At 36.4% G+C, this 24379-nt stretch overlaps 1 protein-coding gene across 1 annotated transcript; it reads left to right on the forward strand.

The window, feature by feature from the left end:
* The first annotated feature begins 5186 nt into the window (after positions 1-5186).
* On the forward strand, positions 5187-23246 carry LOC105049301 (UDP-sugar pyrophosphorylase). Its single transcript, XM_073260856.1, has 15 exons — positions 5187-5320; positions 6410-6550; positions 6719-6818; positions 8855-8982; positions 9080-9151; positions 9296-9360; positions 9579-9639; positions 9756-9873; positions 11309-11433; positions 13437-13513; positions 14964-15069; positions 19064-19123; positions 20732-20812; positions 22199-22438; positions 22795-23246. Exons 2-15 carry the CDS (start codon positions 6455-6457, stop codon positions 22960-22962), a joined length of 1497 nt encoding a protein of 498 aa, XP_073116957.1. The 5' UTR covers positions 5187-5320; positions 6410-6454; the 3' UTR covers positions 22963-23246.
* The last annotated feature ends 1133 nt before the right edge of the window (positions 23247-24379 follow it).

The raw sequence follows: 24379 nt of genomic DNA on the forward strand, positions 1-24379 counted from the left end.
TCAGACAACGAACCAATTAAATAACCATCATTTAGATACTTGCCTTGACATCAAATTGGTCGATTAGAATCGATCAGGTTAATCTATTAAAATGGGTCCTAACCACTGAGCCAAATTAGATATTAAGTTAATCAATTCACATCAAAATATTAATCGATGCGACCAACTACAACTAAAACCGACTTTGAGCCTCTTTGACCTAATTCTAACCAACAATTGATTAGGTTCAATCAACTGCTCAAAATCGATAACAGGTTCTAGCCTGATCTAATCAATTGATCTTAATTGTAGTTTGATCACTAAACCTAATTTGTTTAACCTATACCCACATGCAATAACATAATTTGCAGATTCTAAAATATTTTTTAGATTATGTTTCATTGCATGTATTGGTGGCTTATGATCTTGAAAGAGTTTCAGATCTAAATCTAATGTTATATATCACATATATCAAGTTTTAGATTTAAACTATAAACATATATCACATATATATTAATTTTCAGATCGAAAATTAAATTTATACATATTAAATATATGCATAACAAGATCTAAAACAATGATTAAAATACTTGAAAAATATTTTTCAAAAAATGGTTCGCATTAAACTAAGATAATTTTTTCAATATAGGGGGTAAACTCTATACCAGGACAATCTTATACCGGTCCGATGCGAATATTTAATCATTCTAATTTCAGATCTAACATGAATAAAGACATATCATATGCATCAATTTTCAGATCTAAAATATTGATTTAAATGTTTCGAAAATAGTTTTCAAAATCGATCAATCTTGTGCTAGAGCAATCTTTTCAATATAGAGGTAAACTCTATACCAGAACAACCTTATACCAGCACAAGATCGATATTAAGTCATCTAAACTTTCAGATCTAATATAAAAATCAGATTATACATGACTTAAAGAATCAATGGCTCTGATACCACTATTAGAAAATCGGATAGACTAGCATGCATCGATTTTCAAACATTTTGAAACAGCAGCGAAAACAGATCTAAGTTAAACCCTTTAACCCCACATACTATAGATCTAATCTACATCTATTCGAGTCCTGGATCTAAAACATGCATATAATCTGAAAATTAAAAATTAAATTGAGATCAGATCTCAATACCTTGCACGGGTTGAAATACACCGCAATCGATGATCTTGGATCTGAAGGTTTTTGAGCCGCACACGTGTTCGGCCTCTACAGGTATCCATCGGATCAATCTTGAATCTTTCTTCTCGTTGTAGATCCATTTTCTCCAAGATGAATCTTAGCCTTTTGAATCTTTGATCAACTCTTGATCTTTGACCGCGATCTTAACGCTTGAACTGCAGCCTTTCTCCCTATTCCTTGCTGTAGAAAAAATCACCCTCAACTCAGGCATGTGGGAAGATGGGACGCCCAACCTTTGGGCATTGGAAAGAGGAGGAAGAGGAGATGGTGTGGAGAAGGAGAGAGGGAGGTGATCTAATTTCTAACTTCAATAATTTTAAAACCCTAAGAGACCATCTTTTATATAGATCTTTTCTTGATTCCAAATCAATCTTCAATCAATCTAAAAAGATTAGTCCTTATCTCATAAGGATTTTTATCTTTTTAATCTGATTTTTTTTTAAGAAAATCAGATCCAATTGGAAAGGTCTTCACCTCTAGGGTTTTGGCACACAAGATAGGGGGCATAGCCCCTCTCTCCTTTCATGCCATGGCAAAAGAGGGTGTGGGCCCCTCTTTCATTCTCACGCCAACCCAAGGGTTTGCATCCCTTGGACTTCCCAAAAAGGAGGCTTGCACCTCCTCTCTTCTTTCCAATAATTTCACACCATATGAGAAAATAACAAGAGAGAAAATGAGGAGATTAGTTTGCCAACTAATTGGCTTGATCCAATCCTTTTGGGCCCATAAATAGGTCCCCCACTAAATCCAAATCAAAATAGATTTAGATTAGGTTCAAAGCTATGGATTTGATCCAATCTTTATCTAATAAGGAATCAAAGTTCAAAGAAAAATTGGGTTTAACCATATGCTAGCATGGTTTTCTTAAACCCAATAGGATTTCACTAAATCATAATTCAATTAGAGCTTCATAAGTCCAATTAGTTAATTCAAGATTAAATCTCTTAATGTGCGACTTCATAGGTTTCACTCTATCTGGTAGTGAGATATATTATGATTTTCATCACAATATCATCGAAACTTCTTTCGATGAGTTGGAACAATTTCAATTCTGCTCTTCGAGGGTCATCGATCATCAAGACGATGCTCGATGAGTCCCACAATTTATCAGTAACACTTAACAGTATGCAGCGGCAATCCAGTAGAATGAAAGTGTGAACTCCTAGGTATAGTTATCGTATGATTCAATCCTTCTATCGAGAGTTCCGACTTGATGGAAGTCATGGAGAACTCTTCAGACCCCATCGTCAGTCATATGCTAGATTGGTGCTACTCGAGTTCACTTGTGAATTTCGTGGAAACTCTTTTCCAGTATTCACACTTACTTTGACTAAAGATTTTTTGAACTCAGTCTCACAAATCGTATAGGACTTCTTCTTTTCTATCAAGTTTGATAGATTCCTTCTAGGTGCATCCTACTCCTAACAGCGAATCTGAACCTACTATAGCCAACATACACAGCAAGGATCTGAATGGCTAGGAATCAAGAGAACGTGCAGTCAAACTTAATAGCCTCACTGCGAATAGTCGATGACACCGCAGGTCAAAGGACCACTCACACTACTGCAGTATCGAGATAACCACTGACAAATGAGTAGATATTAAGTGATTTCTCATGTTGGTCACGCTCAGTGCAAGTTGTTCTTTAACAACCACCGCACTCTCACCACAGTATCCCTACACTGCAAACCTGAGACTCATCTGCCTATAAGAGAGGCGAACAGTGCATCGATCTTAAATGGATTGATCACTATCCTCCGTGACGATTTTTGATCGGGAGCATTTAGAAACTAATCACTAATTAATGTATGTCTCAAATTTTTAATACCTTGAGAATATGCAAAAATCATTTTTGTTAATTTTTAGAAAAATCATGGACACATAAACATGATTGCAAATAAAAAATGCCCTTTATCAATGATAAAAGTATTACAAACACAAAGATAAGTCCTGAAAATATAAAATGTATCAGCCAACAATTGGCTTTTAGGGCACTCATCTAACAAGAGATACATGAGCAAAGAGTGTAAGTTCGGTTTCAACTATATGATGATGTTTTCTTTCGACAATACCATTTTGTTCTAGAGTATGAGGGTAAGAAATAGGTGCATTATGTCATGTAAAGATAGAAAATGCTTAAGATTATTGCTTTTGAATTCACCACCCCTATTGGAATGAAAGATTTGAATTTTAATATTACATAAATTTTCAACTTGTGCTTTAAAAGAGACAAAATATCAAAGAAATCAAATTTGTAATGCATGAGAAACAACCATGAATAACATCAAAAATCATCAACAAATAACATATGATAAGAAAAGTTTGAATATAAAAGAGTAGGGGAAGGTCTCCAAACATCACAGCGTATTATTTCTAGAGGACATTGAGAAGTTGAAACAGATAAACAAAATGATAATTGTTTGCTTTATCCTACTTAGCAAGATGAACATAGGGTTTGTCTTGGCTTATTTGAAATTAAAAGAGAGGACAAATAGAGGATTGAATATCATGAGATGGATGGTCGAGATGATGATGCCAAAGGTCAATAGAGTTGTGACGGCTAACATTGGCTGCGGGTAAGTGATCTTGTGCATCTTTTGTAAGAAAATGGAAAGGATAGAATCCATTTTCAGTCGTCTTGCGGTACAACGTTGTTCTTGATTCTTTGTGCTTGAGAAAAAAGCCAAGTTCATCAAACAAGAAATAGTAGTTATTATCATGAGAGAAACTGTTTACAGATAAGAGATTTATAGAGGCTTGAGGATAATGAAGAACATTAGATAAGTGAAATTTATTTTTATGACTAGTGATGGAAGATGAACCAATATGACGGATAGACTAACCTTGTTTGTTGCCAACTCGGACACAATTAGAATCACCATATTTTGATGAAACAAATAACTTATTCAGATTTATGGTGATATCATGAGTAATATCAGTATCAGAATACCAAGTATTATCATTAGTGAATACGGGAGTGACAGCCATAGCTGCAAATTTCTCTAAAAGTTGATCTTGATATGCATAGCTCATGCGATGATAGAAACTAGTGGCAATATGTCCAATCATATTACAGATGTGACGGATTGGTCGAGTAGACTGTGAAGAACGATCATGTGAGGAAAAGAAACAAAAATGCTCATTAGGAGAGGGTAGGATGCCATCACTTGGAGGATGATTAGATCGTCGGCCATCTTTATAATGCCGATTATTCTCATGGTCAGTAGAATCATGCCTGATTTAATGCTTTAGTAGGTCTTGAGGCAATAAATGCTTTAGTAGGTCTTGAGGCAATAAGGAAAAGATTATAACAACAATTTGAATTCAAAATTTAAAAGTTGAATTTTGAATTGAGAGAATATATGGCATGTTATTATTTAATTTCTATATTCATGCGCACTTTTTGTATTTGAACCATGTTTATCAGAAGCTGCCCGTAAACATGCTAGTATTTTGTGAAACATTAGGGCAAAAAGAAAAAAAGAAAGATCTCACAGCCTGAGCAAAAGCAGAAGAATATAAGTAGAGAAATCAAAGAGAAATTCTTGGATAATTGTAGGGTTAGGCCTTGTCAATTTGGAAGATGTTGTCAGTGGTGAGAACAACCTTATCTCAGCTTCCATAGCTTCTCGTTTTATCTGTTAGTTTCATAGTTTATTGTCCTAGTTCTGAATTTCCAAAATACATCTTGTTGTGAGGTTTGTGGTGGGTGTCAAAGGGATGTCATGGATTAAACATCTCTAAATATGAAAATATAACTGGGACAAGCTGACCAAAAATTGTAATATTCTCGACAAGAATTGTGAAGTCCAAGCAGCATTTTTTTCATTAACATGATAACCTCCTCTCGCTTTGGTTATGGGACAGCTGAGATGATGCATGAGTTGCTAGGCTCATTACTAATTACGGAATTTTGTTTCACTGTTACTTGTCATTTTATTTATCTTTTCTACATTATCAGCAATTAAAGCTTGTTCATAACTTGTTCATGCCTGTATTGTTAACCTTTGTGTACTTTTCTAGGTTTCTCTTCTTAATTCAAGCTATCCTGGTGGTTTGGTACAATACATTCAAAATGCAAGAAAGCTACTAGCAGATTCAAAGGCTGGGAAAAATCCATATGATGGTTTCACTCCTTCTGTGAGTAAATTTCAGCTTCTGGTATTGCAGTCCATGTCTTTGGAGATGCATGTAGTCATACTGTTTTCTTATGATGTCCACTTTGCTTACACTTTGTGCATGTGAAATAATGTATTTGCACTTAAATTTCTTCCATATAAGCTTAAATGGTCTATACAGCATTCACATATTCGATGTAAAGCCAAGATTCTTAATAAAGGACTATCACTATGTATACATGCATCAGTGAACCCTTGTCTCCTCAAAACAACTTGTAACCCTACAGAGTAAGTTTATCCAAATATGTTTGGCACTTAGATTTTGATAGTGAATTCCTGTAAGAGTCTGCAAGTCATTATCAGTTTTTTGTAGTTGATACTATTGCTTGTGGGAGTAAAATATCTGCTCCAACTGGCTACTGGGAAAACACACACTTGATTTTGGAAGAAGTTCCCATTACAGGCATTGTAGACACTTATTTGAAACCTGGCATGCTAGCACATCTTTTCTTGCTTAAGGTGATGTTTTCTTTCCATTGAACAATGTGCATATTTCAACAGCATTTTGATAAATCAATAACTTAAAACCATTTAGTTTTTGCAGTTTACAGAGAAAGAAAATGTATTAGTCTGATTTAATTTGATTTAATCAACTTTTAAATAGGCTTATATATTATTCTTAATAAGCCAAATGTAACTCTTAACTGTTATGATTTTAATGTCCTGAATTTTTTCAATATTAACTTGCATTTGTTTGGTAAACTAGTTTTAGCATGTAACGTATCCAGTACGTGAGTTTTTTTTCCTATTGCATCTCCTTGTCAAATGACTTTTCGATATTAGTGTGTCAAAACTAGAAGTACTTAAATTTTTTGGATATTGCTGATATTTGAGCAAGTGAAAATATGCTCTGATTAGTGGGAATATCGAAGTTATTATTGTTGATTGGAGCTGTTTCTACTCTTTATCGCTATAGATAATCACAAGGCTAATTCCTGGAAATTCATGATGTAGAATTTCAAAAGCAGTCAAACTGAATAGATTGGGTTGTGTTTACAAGGCGGGAAATAGATGAATTATGAGTTTGGTGGTGAAAGAAGTGCTTTTGCAGGTTCCTTCTGGAGAGGTCCTTACATTTGGTGATGACAACTTTATCATGTTGGAAGATGCTGGTGTTAGAGAGGTACACAAGGCTGCATTTGTCCTTGTTGCAGGTGGGCTAGGGGAACGCCTTGGATACAAGGGAATAAAGGTAAGAGTTATACTTTGTTCACCAGGCTTGGTCCCATATCATACTGGGTTAGCAATGTTCCCTCCAACATTTTAGTCTTAATATTTGAGTTCCTTCTATTTGTTAAGGAGAAGTTATGAAATCATGTGTTCATTTAATGCATTGACAATGCCTGATTTTCTTTGGCAGTTGGCTCTTCCTTCAGAAATTACTACAGGCAGATGCTTTCTCGAACATTATATAGAGTCTATCCTGGCTCTACAGGAGGCTAATTGTAAATTGGCACTAGGTCAGTACAAGTGTTTGATTTTTTCAAACAGGTTTTCTTCATCAAACTTGCAAGTATGTTAGAGCACACGATTTTTTGTCTTCTATAGTATCCTCACATTTGTTCTGCTTACCTTTCCAATTCAAGTGATTTCTGGTATTTTATTTCAATTATCATTGGTTTTGCTATGTTGTTATGATAATTTGAACAGGACGGTGTTTGTGCAAACATGTGATATCATAGGGTGTTATATGCAAAAAGCCCAACATTTTATTGTTGGACAAGGGATGAAGATCAGTTAGAGTGCTTATCCAGAGGGCGTGAAGAGAGAAAGTTTTTGTGAACTAGGGTATTATGGTCATTTAAATATGAAAAGGTGTGAATAATGTAAATATTTTAGAAGTTGGATGATGAGGATATGTAGAAACTAGTAATAATAATGTCTCTTAACAAGAAAGTTTGACTGTGGCCTATGTCTTGCTCAAGTCCAATGCGAAGTTATATTAGGTATGTCACAAGCACCAGGTTCAGGCTTGGTGCAAGGTGGAAATACTCAAATGGACCCTAAGTAATATGGCAAGGCTCAGGTTAAATATATTTATTCAAAGCACAATCCATAAAATAGCTCTAGCACCATACCTGCTGGAGGAATATGCATGCACGGTACCTGCATATGTTGGTTTCATGTGCATGTGAAATAATAGATGATTGGAAATGAGGGAGAGAGGAGCATACCTAATTTCTGAAGATCATTTTACTTGACAAAACATCTTCCATATTTCTTTTTCTTTGACGATCATTTCCTTCTTGTTGTAGAGTTGAAGAAATATCATTATCTTTACTAAGAGATCTCTTGAGTAGCAAATGCAATTTAACTCTGGGTTTTCCAATCTTCTTCATTGCTATTTCTGGTATGCCTTTCTGTCAAGTTACATGAAATGCTGAATGTGAGTACTGCAAATAGTTTCTTCTAAAGACTGAGCTGATGTATCGTGTCTGTGAGGGAAAACTTTTCTAAAACATGTAAATAATGTGTGGTATGCATGAAATAGTAAAGACAGAACCATAACGTGGTACAAATACAATCATCCTGTTGTTTAAGTGATGATGTAACTCAGCGTTCCAGTTAAAATCAGGCTGGCATGCTATGGTAATGCTGTCATCCAAGAAATTTCAGATATGGCCTACATTGGCAATTGCCACCATGCCTGAACTAGTTGCATGGGAATTTTGTTGGTGTGACTTTATTATTCATTACCAGATCAAGTGGTGCAAACTGTTCACTACTTGAATATGAAAGTTTGTCATTTCTCTGCAACATTACACGAGTCTATCAAGAATATTAAATTGAATATACAAAAGAAGTCTAATATCTGTGTTCTAGATTTGTTTCAAGTGATCTCAATATGGTTGTTTGTAGCCTGCGGTGCTTTTTCTCCATCTGACAGATATTACTTCCAAATAGAACAGTCTTGAACATGTTCTTCGTTGTTGGTTGACATCAAGTCTGACAACTTCAATTTTTTCCAAACTAACCTACTCTGTTATTTAGTGCTGGATTATCTAAGTGTCGAATATCTTGTGCAATTTTTTTTTTTGATTCTTTACATGCTACATCACTGAGCGATCTTTCTTAGTAGCATTTGGTTGATATGTTCTGATTTCTTTGAGTGGAAATAAAGGAATTGCAAATACAAGTATCTAAACTTTTGTCAAAATCTTTTTCAGGTTAAAAGATCTTCATATTTTAAGAGATACCTAGCTATTGGAAGCCATTTTATCCATGAATTAGCTTGCATTCCTGTTCTTTATTTAATTATTTTTTTAATTCTTTTTTTTGATCAGTTATTATCCTCATTTCAGTTTCGTGCTTACATATATGGATTTTCTGTTTGTTAATATTTCTTATAAATTTTAGGCATTCCACATATTAAATATTTTTTTTTTTTTGCCTACTGTCATTTATTGGCTTTGAAAATAGTATCTGTGGTGCAATTATGTCTCATTATTCTTTTAGCTCACCTTTCCAATTGATGATAATGCTACTGGTCTTGTAGGTCAATGCCAAGCTGAGATTCCTTTGGTGATAATGACATCAGATGACACTCATGCACCAACTGTAAAGCTTTTGGAATCAAATTCTTATTTTGGAATGAAGCCTTCACAAGTGAAACTTCTTAAACAGGTGGTTATCAGGCAAATATCATGCTTGATTCTGAATTTTGTTTCTAGTGGTGTAAGCTTTAGAATGCTCCATTGACTATTTTGGACATGCATTTCAGGAAAAAGTGGCATGCTTAGATGATAATGATGCAAGGCTTGCATTAGATTCAAAAGATAAATACAAAATTCAGGTGATTTTGTATGTGATATGCATGTTCTTTCTGCAGTTCACTCTGCCCTAGGAAAACATGAAATCTTATCTTTATATAATTTCTTCTGGAGGCCAGAGAGTGTAGGGAACTTCAGTACTTTACTAATTTGTGTTTGGTTGACAGACGAAGCCTCATGGCCATGGCGATGTACATGCACTTCTTTATTCCAGTGGTCTGCTTAATGAATGGTATGCATCATTTGTGTAATCACAATCAGATGGTGCATTCTATAACATATTTTGTGTTCTATTCCTGTTTCTTAATTTAGGACTACTTTAAGTTACGGATTTTGACAAACTATTGCAGTAATGCTGCATTAGATTAAGCTTCCTGCTCCCCTCTTTTAAGATTGAAGGATGAGTTTATGCATGTTGATGATGCCCTTACAATGTTTTCCTTTCCTCAGGCAGAATGCAGGTCGAAGGTGGGTTTTGTTTTTTCAGGACACCAATGGATTACTCTTTAAGGTGTTCCTCATTGCACAGTTCGGCTCCTTAGATTATTCTTGTTGAACATTCTTGTTACCTCAAGCTGGAGAAATGTAATATAATTTCATTCTTTTCTTTTTGTGTTGCTTACCTAGGCAATACCAGCTGCATTGGGTGTAAGTTCCACCAAGGGGTACCATGTTAATTCTCTTGCTGTTCCTCGGAAAGCAAAAGAAGCTATTGGAGGAATAACCAAGCTTACGCATAGTGATGGTAAAATGATGATGGCATCCTGCCCTCTTACTTTGGATATATAAAGTGAACTTTTTTCCAAAAATGGTTTTTAATGTGAATGGACATGTCTGAAAATGTGTTTTCATTTCTTTTGCAATATGAAAATATAACAAGTATCAAAATTTGTGATCTGCTCACCAACATGAAATATAGAATCTGCTCACTTCCTGAATTGTTGTTATTTTAGCCCTGAAGAATAGGATTTAGATGCAGTGGTATGAATAGTTTGGATGCTTGCTGAGGCACTATGACTCTTTGATTTGTAGATACGAGTGTTGTGCGTGAGGATTGTATCTTATTTTTATTGTATATGTTAGATGACTTCCTGGCGTTGGCGTACACCTTCACTCATTGCTTGACTTCCTGCATATTTGAATTTCATTATATCTTAACATAGGATCATTGTCAAGGCCTTCTTCATTATTAGACCCTCCTCCATACATCGGATCTAACAATACTCAATGATAAATTGCAGAGCATCTTGGCTAAAGACTACAGTTGTAGAAATCCTGAAGTGCCTGTGGTTCTCAGAAGTTAGACATGACATGACTAGGGATGGCAATGGATTGGGTAGCTCGTTACTCGTACGGTCGTACCTACCTCATACTTGCCTTGGGTTGGGGTGGGGCAGCGCCTGTAGAGTTAAACAGGGCAGGTTAGATGGGGTGGGTCGGGTAAAGTTGCAACAATTGTTATTATTATTATTATTATTTTAACATACAAAATGCCTTCAAGAAGAGCTCTTACATGGTCCTCTACCCCACCAAATATTAAAAACTCTCGCAGCTTCATATATTTCCATCATTTCCTGTAACATCTGATTTTGACACCCACACTTTAGATGAACTTGACAAGGGGGGAGCTAGCTGCAGTAAGGAAAAAGGGGAAGGGGAAGGGGGTGGGTACATTCTTCATTGCATAGCCGCACTGCTTGTTTATCTTTGATTAGGTTTGATGCCTGCTTTTTGATTCTGACAGGGGAAGCAAAGCCTGGTAGTTATTTTACGGTGGATAATGTAAGGACATGGTCTAAATTATCTCCTTGACATAAATAAGGACTCACTTGTGAATAAATATTATAATACAAATGCTTGTACAGTCCACACATGGATATGAGACTAGGCTCCTATGCTTTTTCTAGAGTATCATAAACCTTCAAGCACGTTAGCATATATCATTGATTATAGAAGCTATTCACAGCTATTGCCTGCATAACATTATTCTTGAAAGAAAATTAGACACACTCACTCTCTCTCTGCGCGATATTTTGTATATTTGAATCAAATAACCTACTTAGATTCTTTTCAAAGCCAAAGTACGATGAGAGGCCCTAGGATCTTCTGTTCTCTTCTTTGGTGCATGAAGAAACTATTTTTATTCTCTTGTTACTAACTGAATTGTGAATTCGATTTAGGGAGGACCATGGTTATCAATGTGGAGTACAATCAACTTGACCCATTACTCCGAGCAACTGGGCATGCTGATGGAGATGTGAATTGTGAAACAGGCTTTTCTCCCTTCCCTGGGAACATAAATCAGGTATTCTGATGTACTCAGAGATTTTTATGAGTCTTCTTTTTCTTTTTTCGATGTAGATTTTACTTTCCAAATCATTCTGTCTATGGAAAAAATAACAAATTGATTTGCACAACATAAAATATAAAAATTCTGCAAGTTGACTTGGTCACTCAGCAAGTCATCTGCATGGGTCAGACCCAATTAAGCAAGGCTAGTCACTAAATTTTCCAACGTGGTGTTGTTGTGCATGATTTTTATGACTTATGGTGGAAAATTCTATATTTTCTGAAAGGATAAGCGAGGGTCACATTGGCACCACCATATGGCTAGCATCCTGAAGTTTTGAATGGGGATTAATATTTATTGGCCTGTCACGCTTTTGCCCATTGGCAGTAATTTTGAATAACCATATCTCTACTTGGTTAACTTGTCTGGAATATGTGCATATATGTGCTCACAGAAAGTTGACATTATTGTTGATGAATAGCTTAATTTTATAGCAGGATCTTCTCAGTGCTTGTATTGCATATGTCCGGGTTCATTCTTTACCGGTTTACCCAGTATTCCAAATTTTATTTATTTAACTGAATGTACAAGCCAAGGACAGTGATGCCTGGTGTTAGCAGGGATATTCAACCTAAATATCGCTGCTCAAATTTGCTTGTGATTACGAACTAGCTTAAGTTTAGTGATGATGCAATGCAACTGCATATATGGTTATCATGCTACCCTTGAAGTATGGCTGTAAGGCATATTTGGGTTCTTTCCAAACTTGAGACTTCAAAGTTTGCACCTTATAATTGGTTGAAGATAACATTGTGTTTGCACTAGCTGTCTTGAACATATTCAGAGGTTTACAACTTTACCTCTTGCATTTAGGGGTTACTGAACTTTAACTACTAAATTGGAATTATATAGTAATAAGATACGTGACTTAATAGGATCAGTCATGCAATGAAATGAAGATAGATTGGGAATGATGGATGGTGGGACCTTTGTTGTAAATTTAAGTGATGAATGTAAGATCCAGGCTTGAGTTGTTTGAGAGAGATGATGGAAGATTAAAGGACACTCTGAAACTATGGAACAGATAAAAGTCAAATTGAGCTGCACCAGTAGTTTAGCAAAGGAATATTTCATTATCATTTGATTAAGGGACACTAACAACAGGATTTTATAAATGAAATTACCAAGTTAATGTTGTAATTGTGAACTTGGCATGTGATTTGTTTTGATCAGCCCACTATTTAGATTTTTGCCTAATGCTTTAGTCAACTTCACTATTTAATAAAGCTGTACTTAGATATCACATGCTCTCATGTCGGTGCCTTTGCAGCAAACTTTATAAGTTATAGAGGTTGAGAGTCAATTCTCTCCCATAAGTCCTATTAAATAAAAGAGTCGGATATACGTGTGTTGTTCTCAAACACGGTGTTGCTAGGTACAGAAGTCTCAAGTACAAAGTATAATCGATGGTTTTCACTTTTCACCTTGAAGTTTATGTTTTCGGAATTTCAGAGATTTCAGTCTAAACTCACATGTAAGATATCTGGGAATCTTTTGAAATCTTCATATTTTCTACTTCTAATGGAGAATTTTGTGGTGAATTTTCTCGACTGGCAATCTTTTTACCTTTATGGCATCTCAGAGTGTAGGTTATGAAGTGGATCTGATCATTTTTGGATGTTAAATACAATTCAAAGTTGTCATGATTGATGTGAAGTAGGATTTGGGAATTTTAACGTAACGTGATTTACCTAATGGAAGAAATTTATTATCATTCATGCTCATTAAATAACTCTCAACATCTAAATCATTCTTTGACAGCACACGGATCACCAGTGATTCTGCTTAAAACATAATTGATTGTTTTTCTCATAATTTTTTATGGTTCCATGAATGCTTTGCAATGTGGCATTGCCCGATACATATAGCTTCATCAATTTAACTATCAGGCTTTTTGTAATTTAGTAGGTGTAATACCATCAACAACAGAATGATATAGTCATATATTTCTATTGCAGCTGATTTTGGAACTTGGACCGTACGTTGAGGAGCTTACAAAAACACAAGGTGCCATTGCAGAGTTTGTTAACCCTAAGTAATGCCCCTTTTTTGTTATGTTCATGTTGGTCCAAATCTTTCCTTTTTCTTACGCTAAAAATTGACTTTAAAGTGTATTTGTGTTTGTTATATTAATGTGTTTTATACTGATTTCTATTGATGACAACATTGCACCATGAACTCTTCCAATATATTACTACATGGATGAATGTGACCGTGACTATAGTTATGGTCGAGAAGACTTCTCAACTTCTTGGGATTGTCTGTAGAAATTCTTCCCTGAGATCTGTCCAATAATGGCTGCCTGTTTTATCGGCATGAGCCTTCTCAACTTCTTTGCAACTTTTATATGGACTGTTAGGTCCTTTTATGTTCTTGCTTGCCCCTTTAATATATGGCACTCATTAATTGCCTTTCTACATAGTTTTTTGGTCCCTTAAATGATGTGCCCTGACATGTCACATGCTCTTAGGTGAAGCTTCATAACTCGAACTGAGCTTTGTTTTGTTGCATAATAATTTTTGTGTGAAAGCCAAATAACACTTCAGAAGAGTGCTGTAAGGCTAGAATTGGTCGACTTCAGCTGTCAAGCTTTGAGTGACTAGGTATTGAGTGTTTGGTATGCCAGAAGCATTTAGAGATGATGCCAACTAAACCTTCATCTTGGATGAACTAACTTTCAGTTTATGAGGTTGATAAATGGTAGATCAACTGACAGAAAGCTAGCTTGATAAAATCTAAAATTCAGCATTTGAAAGTATAAAGAGACATGACAGATGATGCTCATGCATATGATTGTTAGAGTTAAACCTTACTGTCCCAGTGGAGTTGATACCTTATGCTGCCATGATGATTAGGTATCTTATTTTTGTCATTATACATCACCTAAGAGGGAGATTATACATGAAATGTTTTGTGTTCCTTCTGGCCATTCTGATACACTAGATAATTCACCTCATCACTTTGAGTCAAGGGAATGAAGAGGACAATGAGATGCGTCAATCAAATGGTGCAGATGGTTGTGATGCTTTGATCTTCGCTAGTCACTTCGATACATGGCTGATGATGTTCTATACCAAGCTATGGAGATAATATAAGTTGTGAAGATAACAATGACATGTCATCTACTTTGTAGGGCAATGGCCCAATTTATGTACTGGGTATTATGATTGGGTCATGATATTAGTACATGCTGCAACAGAAGAATATAGTATACCATTACATGCAATGCGTGCTTGGACATCTGCAAAACCGGCGGAAAATTACAGTGGGTTGCTTTTAGCAAAGGTTAGGAGATGTTGAATTGAATAACTTCATCTCTCAACTGATCATTTCAGTATGTGGTACTTTTATAGTTTTATAGCATAAGAGGGTGCAAATAGCTTGAGAAGCACAGAGAATAAACAGACACACACATGTACTCTTCTTTTAGAGATATTAAATTTGAGTTAGATCGTTACATACTTTGTGCTTCTTTATTGCTTCAGATACAAGGATTCTAGCAAGACAGCATTTAAATCCTCAACTCGATTGGAATGTATGATGCAAGATTATCCAAAAACACTACCACCATCAGCAAAAGTTGGATTTACAGTAAGTAGAACCTACTTGAACATTTCTTCCCATTTAAATTAAAAGATTGTTTAATACTTGATATGCTTATGTCATTTTTGACATTAATTCTGAGTAACATGCTTTCCAATTTGTAGCAGATGATTGATCTCTGCAATTAAGATATTTGTACAAAATCTTGAAGCAAATTTTGATGATTAGGATGGTCTTTTAATTCTGTGATTGATTGAAATCTTTTGATGTGGCTTTCAAGTCATTCATTGCATTATTTGTATTGCTCTTGCATGTTTGTTTCATTGAGAAGATTAAAGGTGTCCTTTTAGTGCAGAAAGGCAAGGCAGCCTGTCAAGTCTGCATGTTGAACCATTATATATGAAATCATTGATCATTTGCTTGTGTTAGGTTAAACTTATGTCACTTGAGTTGGGTTGTGCCTAAGTCAACCATGAACCTTTTATTGGGTCATGGGCCCCTCATGGCTGATAGGTGCTCTGCTATGCCTGGTGCTGTCTAACATAAACGTCCTGGTAAGGTGACATGAGCCTTTTTTGTCACATCATATGTGGGGACCCCCATCTGATAGTTGGGCTTCTGGTGCTCATATTTCTTGCAATTTCACATGATGTTATATAATGTTACAAAAAGGATGTATTTACCTCCTAACCTTAGGCAGGTGTGGACGTGTGGTTAATAATAAGTTCTTTCTATTTCGGACTGTTGTGCATGTAAGCAAATGCATAGTGTTTTATTGCATGGAAATCTTTGCACCTCCAGTTCTCTTTTTTTTTTTTTTTTTTTGCCTGCCTGAAAAGGAGCAAAACCTTATCAATGAAAGCTCTGGCAATTAGATTGGTGGGGTGATCCATCCCACCTGATGTTGATGGTGTAGCACACTGGACTTCTTTAGTTAAATTCACCATGTAGTTTTTGAGTGTTTAGAAGCATTTTAACTTTGATATTTGAGTCACAGGGGCAGAGCTAGGGTTTCATCTAGGGTGGGCAACATCACTATTTCATGTATGATTATCCTTTGCGAGGCAGTCAGATTCTTTAACCTTTTACAGTCAAATGTGTCAAGATAGAAGCCTCTTTTATAATTTTTTGTTTGTGCTATAATAATAAAAAGAACATATAAAACATCAATCTGTGGTGCCAAATAAAACAAAACTGCCAATAGATAATGGAATGAGACAAAGAAGACGAGCTCTTTCCTTTTCTTCTTTTGATAACATGGAATACAGATATGTTTTATTACCAAAAGTTCAAGGTAATTGAGAAGCTTGATAAAAGTGATAGTGATAAAATTGCCGAAGCACTTTATCTTCGTACATTATCCTCATTTTTCAATCAAATGCCTCCTGGACAGCTCATACAAAGATCTAGTTTTGGCACAATAATGACATAAAAATTAACAAATAACAACTCACCCTGTCAAGTCTACAACATGTGCTAGTTTTACATTCTAGATTCCCAAGAGTAGGAAAAGGGAGGATGGTAGCCCCAATCACTTTTGGATGTCATGGGAAGGGAGGGATAGAGGATGCAGGGAGTCTTAGTGTGCAGGGATGAGAGAGAGTTTTCGAAGTACTAGTGTTGGGCCATGGATTTTCTTAACTCTCATGGAACTGATATATCTGAAGATGCAGATAAATTACAGTGTTTTTAAGTTAAATAAAGCTTTAGAGCCTCACAGAAAAGCCCAGAAAAAAACTACCATCTGAAAACAGAGAGAGTAGATAATTTCACAACCCATCTGTGAGTGGATTAAGTAGATTGCTTTTTGTGCTTCTTTTTGGGTTTATTTTGAGTTTTTACTGATAGAGAATTGAGAAGAGAAAGGAAAGCTGAAGAATAAACCAACATAAAATATGTGAGAAACAGAGCAGGGTGGCCCGATGGGAGGGGAGTGGCCATTTGGAAAGTGTAATTGGAATTTGGAGGTGATGGGTGTGGCCATGTGGAAAGTACAATGCGGGGGGGGGGGGGGGTGTTGGGGTCACATACTGTTACAAGAGGGATTGATGTTTTCATAACTTATTAGGCATAACATGGGATTTTTGTGGATCCAGGGAGAGCCATGGCCCACCCTCATGTCCACTTGACTCCTCTGATTAAGTGACATCAATAATAGGTTTTAAGTGATTTTAGACAAGTTAAATCTGTATTGAACTTCATGGCAAGGAAATTTCCTTCTTTTCTTGGAGCTTTAGTTGGAGAAGTCCTTTATAGAAAGAAGAATAAACTATCATTTTGGCATAATAAGAAGGTAAAGAAGCTATTTCTGGACTAGTAGCAAGACCTGATTAAAGTTTATCAGTATGGGTCTTTATTCCTTTCATGGTAATGAAATTGATATGTTCCAATGTATTTTATAGAAGCATTTAATTTATGAAATATGACTTTATGGCATGTTCCATACGAACACATCACTTTCATCATCTGTCTCTTGCTTTTTTTTTCCTTTCTTTTCCTTTTATTTTCTCCAAGTTGTTATCATGCCTATTTGTGATCCAGCATTGGAATACAAGGTAATAACTCTTGCAGAGTATATACTCATCTTCTGTCTCTTTCACACAGGGTTTCTCATACTATGTCGAACCGATCGGTACACCCCCATCATACCGGACCGGCGGGGAACTGGCACGATTCGGCCTGTAAATTCGGTATACCGACGGTATGGAAGAAAAAAAAGTGAGAAAGAGAGAGAGAGGAGGAGAGGGAGGGACGTGGGAGCCACTGAAGACCAGCGGTGGTCGGCTGCAGCCGTCGGAGAGCTTTTGAGCTCCGTATCGCTCGATAGGGCTTTCAAGAGAGCGAGAAAGAAAGAGAGAGAGCGCTGGGGGGGGACTTACCGGATGGACGGCGCCTTTGTTGTGAGGCCTCCGGTGGCCGGGGATCCGACATTGATGGCCTGAGGGCAATCAAGCGGGCGGAGCCCCCCTCCGCGGCTCCGCCCTCTTCTTCTTTTTCGAAACAGGCCATCGTCTGTTTTTGTTTTTTTTTTTGGTTTTAAACTGATGAAGCCGATAACCCAGTTGCCGACTTTAGGGATTTTTTTTAAAAAAAATCGAAAATCGTAACGCCGGCAAACTATTTGCTGGCTTCACTTAAAACTAGATTTTTTTTAAAAAAACTCGTGAAACAGGGGCGTCGCCCCTGTTTCACTCCCGCGGCACCGCGCGCGTAAACTGCGCCCTCCGGCGGCCAGTCGGGAGCCGTCCGGCAGCCCCACCAGCTCCTTCCCCTCCCTCTTTTTCTTTCTTCCTTCTTCTCTCTCTCTATTTCTCTCTCTTTCTCTCTTTTTCTTCTTCCGGTTCGGGTCTGCTTGCCTTCGTCGGTTCGCCTCGGTTCAGTATGGTATAAAACCGTACCGAACCATACCGCCGGTGGACGATACCGGTTCAGGATACCTTGCTTTCACAAGAAGTGGCAAACTGGTTCAGGATACCTTGCTTTCACAAGAAGTGGCAAAGTTTACAAGATAGAACTCCCAGAACTGGATTTGATGTTATGTATCAAAAGATGCCTAAGCAATAGATGGTGCAATCCAAAGAGAAAATGAACTTGCTCAAAATGACGAGAAAATTGGAGATTGTCTCTGCAGCTATAATACTGTAGGTTGGGCTTATATCATTGTTTTTGACTCTATGTTGTTTGAATCATTTGGTAGTTTTTAAGTTTATGAGGATATCAGGTCTAATTTTAAGTGAAAACTTCACAATGACAATGAAGTTATGGGGGCTGTCAGCATGCTTCTACATGGATATGTTTAAAGCAACTGAGTTATCAGTAAAGGTTTTTTAGTATCATATAATGGATCAATCTCTTTTTGTCTCTTACTTTATATGTTCTTTTCCTTTTTCTCCACTTGCTTATCATACTACAAGTGTATAAGTACTCTCCTTCACCCCAAAAATGATGCTTATGATTTTTAGTTTAGACCTGAATTTCTGTTCTTTGTTATCATTTTGAATCAAATAATTTCTGAATTTCTGTCATTTTTTTGTTTTGTAAGGTAATGGATACATGGCTTGCATATGCACCTGTGAAGAATAACCCTGAAGATGCTGCTAAGGTACATGTTTTTTGAACTTTGCCGAAGTTACTCTCTTCTGTTCTTCACTTAAACAACTTGCAGATTTACTATATAATTAATGAGTCAGAATTACCCTGTCTTAACAATTTAATGTGTCTTAGAAGGTGCTTCTGACACTATATTGATACTCTGAGGTTAAGCACAATGAGTATGTCATTTTGTCAGTTTATAGAGCCTATTGGATCAAATAGAAGGCAGCTTCTTAAGGCTGCTGTTCCAACTCCCCATGGTCAGATGAAATCCTGTTATGAGGATATGATGAACTCTATGTATGTCCTCAGAAAGCTGCTTAAGGGAAGTTTTGTTGATATTGAAACTAATTGTTCACTCTGATGAAATTCTGTACATTATTTTGTAAGGATTTAGATGCTGGTAAAGTACTGGCCTGTACTTTAAGGTACGTACTTACATACACTATCTGTACGTTGGTCTATAGGTATATACTGTTGTACCTTATGTGCCCATCATCAATGATGTTTGGCATAAAATGATACCATATGATATTGTGCCATGTCAATCAAATACAGGCATTGTTGTACTTAGTATAGCTCTGTCACATGTGAAGTCCATGCCACTTGGCACAATTCAATGTTAGCTGTTGTTTTTTGATACAAGCCCCCTGGCACATGATTGGTATGACTGGAGATTGTACAATATGATGCCTTCCATGATTGCCACGGGTATGCTATGCAATACTTAGCTCTTTATTTTGCTGGTTTTCTGTGCAGAACCTGCTATCTGTTCTATGCATATTATATTGTGTGGCAGCATTGGTGGAAAGATCCAACTCAATTGTTGGCATATGTGCAACCAAACTTGATGTGATGTTAAACAACTAGCTGTATCTCCTTAAGGTGAGATCAACTTTTCAGATCTAGGGTCTATCTGAGTATGTTTGATGGCCTACTCTTGACCTAAAGTCTACCATACACGTTGATGCTGATATCCTGGCCAAAGCAACCTGGCAAGAGGGGAATTGCTGTTAACATGGAGGAATGGCTGCTGGGAAGGAAATCCAGCCTTGTTGTGTATTTTGATTTATTCTTTGTATGCGGTTTGCTTAGACTTGGAAAGGTCTGTATAGGGAGGGAAAATGTCAATGGCCCAATGTTAAACACGGAACTGCATCAGCAATCTATATGCAGGCAGAAATTGTTGGCTAAGGAGCTTTCTTAAAACTAATACTGATTGATGCATTGAAACAGCCGCCAAACCACCACCACCTCCCGCGAACAAAGCCCAAGCAAAAAAAAAAGGCCCATAAGTTGTACTTATTTTGGTTTAGGTGTCAAATGTGGATATTCTAGAAAAATAATGGTGCTTTATTTTCTAGAAGCACTGTTGTGCATGCCTTTGTGCTTGTGAGAAGAAGATATGACAACTCATGTTTGTTAGTATCAGAGAGTTGTAAATATGTATTTATATGTGGATGATCAACGTACTGCTCTGCTTGTCTTTTTAGTCCTTAATAAACACTTCAGTCTACTCATATTTTATTCATTTGAATAGATTTTGATTTTTTTTCTCTTTTTTCAATCTAGTCTGTTTAAGGTTTTGTTGTAATAAAGATGTGCTTTTTGATTGTAGGTACCGAAGGGAAATCCTTATCACAGTGCAACTTCTGGAGAAATGGCTATATATAGGGCAAATAGCCTAATTTTGAGAAAGGTGGATACATTTTTCTTATGGGATGAGTTAACTTAGGCATGCATTTTCTGATGCAATTCTAGATCAATCTGCATATGTCTGTATATTATTTAAAGCATGAAGTTCGTATTATATATTTCTAACTGTTAGTCATATGTGCAACAGAATACACAAAAAGCATAATCCCATTATTTTATTTTAGATTGTGAACTATGTACATGCTTTTCTGAAAAAAAAATAGCTCTCTCATATCCATGTTTATATGCTTTTTGTATATCTGTTTTATCTAATCACTACATGAGAGTTCAGACAGAAATTGCCTTTTATCATATTTAGCAGTGTCCCCCACCCACCAAATATATATATAGGATATGTTGTATTCTTGCTGTTTCTTTTTCTCAACATGGAATAGAGCCCATCCATTGGCCTGAGACTACTGTCGCATGATCACAGATATTCTATGTAAGATTAGAAGACCTTCAGTTGATTTTCACTTTGTGGATGCGATTGTTACATGTAGAGCTACAAGATGGTACTTTTAACTATGATATTGATTCCGAATTGCTGCTAGAATCGCACCAGCTGCTGTTGTCTGCCTACTGCTGAGCACCTCTATTTGGATCAATGTTCTAAATCACTGCAACTTAAGCACATAAATTCAACAACTAATTGTCACCAGAACTATGATTTGTAAATAATATCTGCCCAGTAGTTGCTACATGTCTCTCTCTCAACCACCAAATTTCATGTTAGTCATTTTCCAGGCAGGAGCTTCTCTGACAAGCTCCACCATCATCAGACACCTGATGTCTCTTCAGGTTTCAAGTGTTTGGCTTGTCCAATTAGTAGCAGGTCACAAGCTTCTCCTTTAGCCTCAATATCTTGGAATGTTTTAAATTTTAATCGAGAAGCTTCAGGGCCTTTGTGTTTTTTTTTTTCTTTTTTTACCTCCAAATTTTTCTAGATGTGCACGGGGTTGGCATCTCAATGTAAGTCATGAGATCTAAGCATTTTAGACTGTCAGACATCACCACTTTGTGCTCCCTAGTGTCAAATGCCAGCAGTCTATTCAGAGAAAATCATGTCCTTCTGTAGTGGAAATAAACAAAATTCTGATGTGAACAAGGAAATCAGCTTACTAGCTGTTTCAAGGTGTCAAACTCTAAAGAGTTGCTGGACAAAGAATAGCTGTTGAAGCTCTGAATTATGCATTCTACATATCATTCTTGGGATCATCTGCAAAACAAAGGTTGAGCCATTGGTGTTTTGTGGGGTAACTTTGATTTGGAGTGAGTGGAGTTGCAAAACCAATCATGTTATTGTCAGGATTGCTAATTATATTGTTTGTCCTTTTGAACTTGGAACAGAAGCTTAGCGACCCTAATGAGTTTTTTATTTGCTTCTCAGGCTGGCGTTCAGATAGCAGACCCTATGATTGATGTATTCAATGGACAAGAGGTGGAAGTTTGGCCACGCATTACATGGAGGCCTAAGTGGGCACTAACATATGCAGATGTGAAGAGAAAGGTTAGCGTGGGATGCTCCATATCCTGGAAATCTACCATGGTCATCAATGGCAAAAATGTCTTCCTTGATGGTCTTTCTTTGGATGGTACTCTTGTTGTGAATGCCATTGATGAAGCTGAGGTACCTGGCTAATTTTCCTTTAAATAATTGCTCATGAATGATTAGCTGCAGAAATCAGTACTAGCCTGAAATTTATTATTTTTGCTTATATTGCTGCCTAAGAGGGTATAATGCTGTGTACATCTGACCCTCTTCAGATCCCACAATGATGGGAGTCTCATGCATTGAGCCGCCCCTTTTATTATATTGTTGCCTAAGCTAGTTCTTTTGTTGGTAAATGTGACCAAAATTAGAATAAGGAACTATTAACAGCTGGTACCAAGCTTGGATATGAATTTTTTCCGTATTTTTTTAATAAAAGAAATGTTATCTAGAGAGTGTTGAAATAGAAACCTTACCTGTCTTAATTTCTTTAGGTGAAAGTGACTGGCCATATTCAAAACAATGGCTGGACGCTCAAGCACATCGATTACAAGGACAGTTCCATCCCTGAGGAAATACGAATTAGAGGTTTTAAAATCGAGAAGGCTGAACAGCTAGAGATCAACTATGGTGAGGCTGGGAAGTTCTGCTACACTTCATGAATGAGTATTTCATAATGCCAGAAGGCAACAAACTTGTTTCTTATTAAGAATTTGGTTTTTTTTTTGTCTGTTATTATTATGGCAAAATAAGTGGATTAATCTTATTGGGGCTTTGAATATTTTTTCTTACCTTAAGAATAAGTTGTGAATAGCTCTTCTATTGCATTTATGCTCTGCAGAACAAGTTGTATAATCGCTTGCTCCTAAAAAGGCTCTTTGTTTTGTTCCAGGAAGTGTATGCACACAACATTGAAAATAATAAATTATGCCTATCAGGATCTCAATGGTGTTCTGTATGTTGGCAAAACCATGGAGATCATTAGCGACTATTATAAAAGAAATGATCTCCTGATAATGTTCATGTGTTTTGTCATGACATTTGGTGAATCAAGTGTAAAAAGATGAGACCACTGACTCAGATGGCATGTCCTAGGTCCTTATCTTTGTACCTAGCCCACCCTTCGAGGACTGACTCCAATCTGAATCCAGATATAGAATGGACAATAGATGTTATATATCAATAATTGAAGCTGTTGGATATAATTTAGTATCTCTGAATTGCTTGCACAACAGAAACGTGAATTTAGAGATCTTTAGCCCATCGTTCCATATTATTTAAACTTTTCAATTTTTCAATCACTTGGAATCTTAAAATTCTATTACTTTTGGTGTGTAAGCTATTAGAGATCATAGATAATATCCAATGGCTCGGATCATTATTGTGGGACTTCCATTATTTCATTTAAATCTAATTGAATTTGGATAGAGATTTATTAGAGTATAACTAAGTATAACTATATACACATATAGCTACGTATGTATGTATATATTTGTCAAAAGTAGGCTAGATTATGTCTATTTCTAAGTAGAATGTAACAACATGAAGATCTATATGTAAACAGTGTCTATTTAAATATGTTTGAATGATTTTTTCTCATAATAAGAATGTGAATAATTTTATTTCCATATGGTCCAATGTAGAATGAACTTGTAATTTGATGGTTGAGTTAATTTTATAATTACAGTTCATAATAGGCTATATCATGGACAATTATTAAGATAATAGCTACTCAAGATGCCATGCACAGGTATATTCAGTTTCCATATTGTAATGGATGGTCTGGATCAAGATCAAGCGGGCATACTTGCACCGTATCTACAGATTGCACACAAGCAGTTGAGTTGGTGAAGCTAGTATTTGGACCACATCAGTAGACCTGTTCAATAGCGGGCATACTTGCACCACTGCACACAAGTAGTTGAGTTGGTGAAGCTAGTATTTGGACCAGCTGTTCAATAGTCATTTGCCGCTTGCATGTAAGGTTGTTATCCACCGTACATTAACCGTTTGATCTTGTTCACATAAAATAATCTCTTGCTCATTGAGAAATCCGATCCGTTTCCTCTTGATGCATGC

The sequence above is a fragment of the Elaeis guineensis genome, chromosome 7 (assembly GCF_000442705.2).
Source record: "Elaeis guineensis isolate ETL-2024a chromosome 7, EG11, whole genome shotgun sequence".
In the NCBI taxonomy this organism is placed as follows: domain Eukaryota; kingdom Viridiplantae; phylum Streptophyta; class Magnoliopsida; order Arecales; family Arecaceae; genus Elaeis; species Elaeis guineensis.

Excerpts from the sequence above, each read along its gene's own strand:
- LOC105049301 (XM_073260856.1), top strand. The coding sequence starts at position 6,455 with ATGTTGGAAGATGCTGGTGTTAGAGAGGTACACAAGGCTGCATTTGTC. Across the intron at positions 8,983-9,079 it reads AAGTGAAACTTCTTAAACAG|GAAAAAGTGGCATGCTTAGA; the intron begins GTGGTTATCAGG and ends CATGCATTTCAG. Across the intron at positions 22,439-22,794 it reads ATGCCATTGATGAAGCTGAG|GTGAAAGTGACTGGCCATAT; the intron begins GTACCTGGCTAA and ends TAATTTCTTTAG.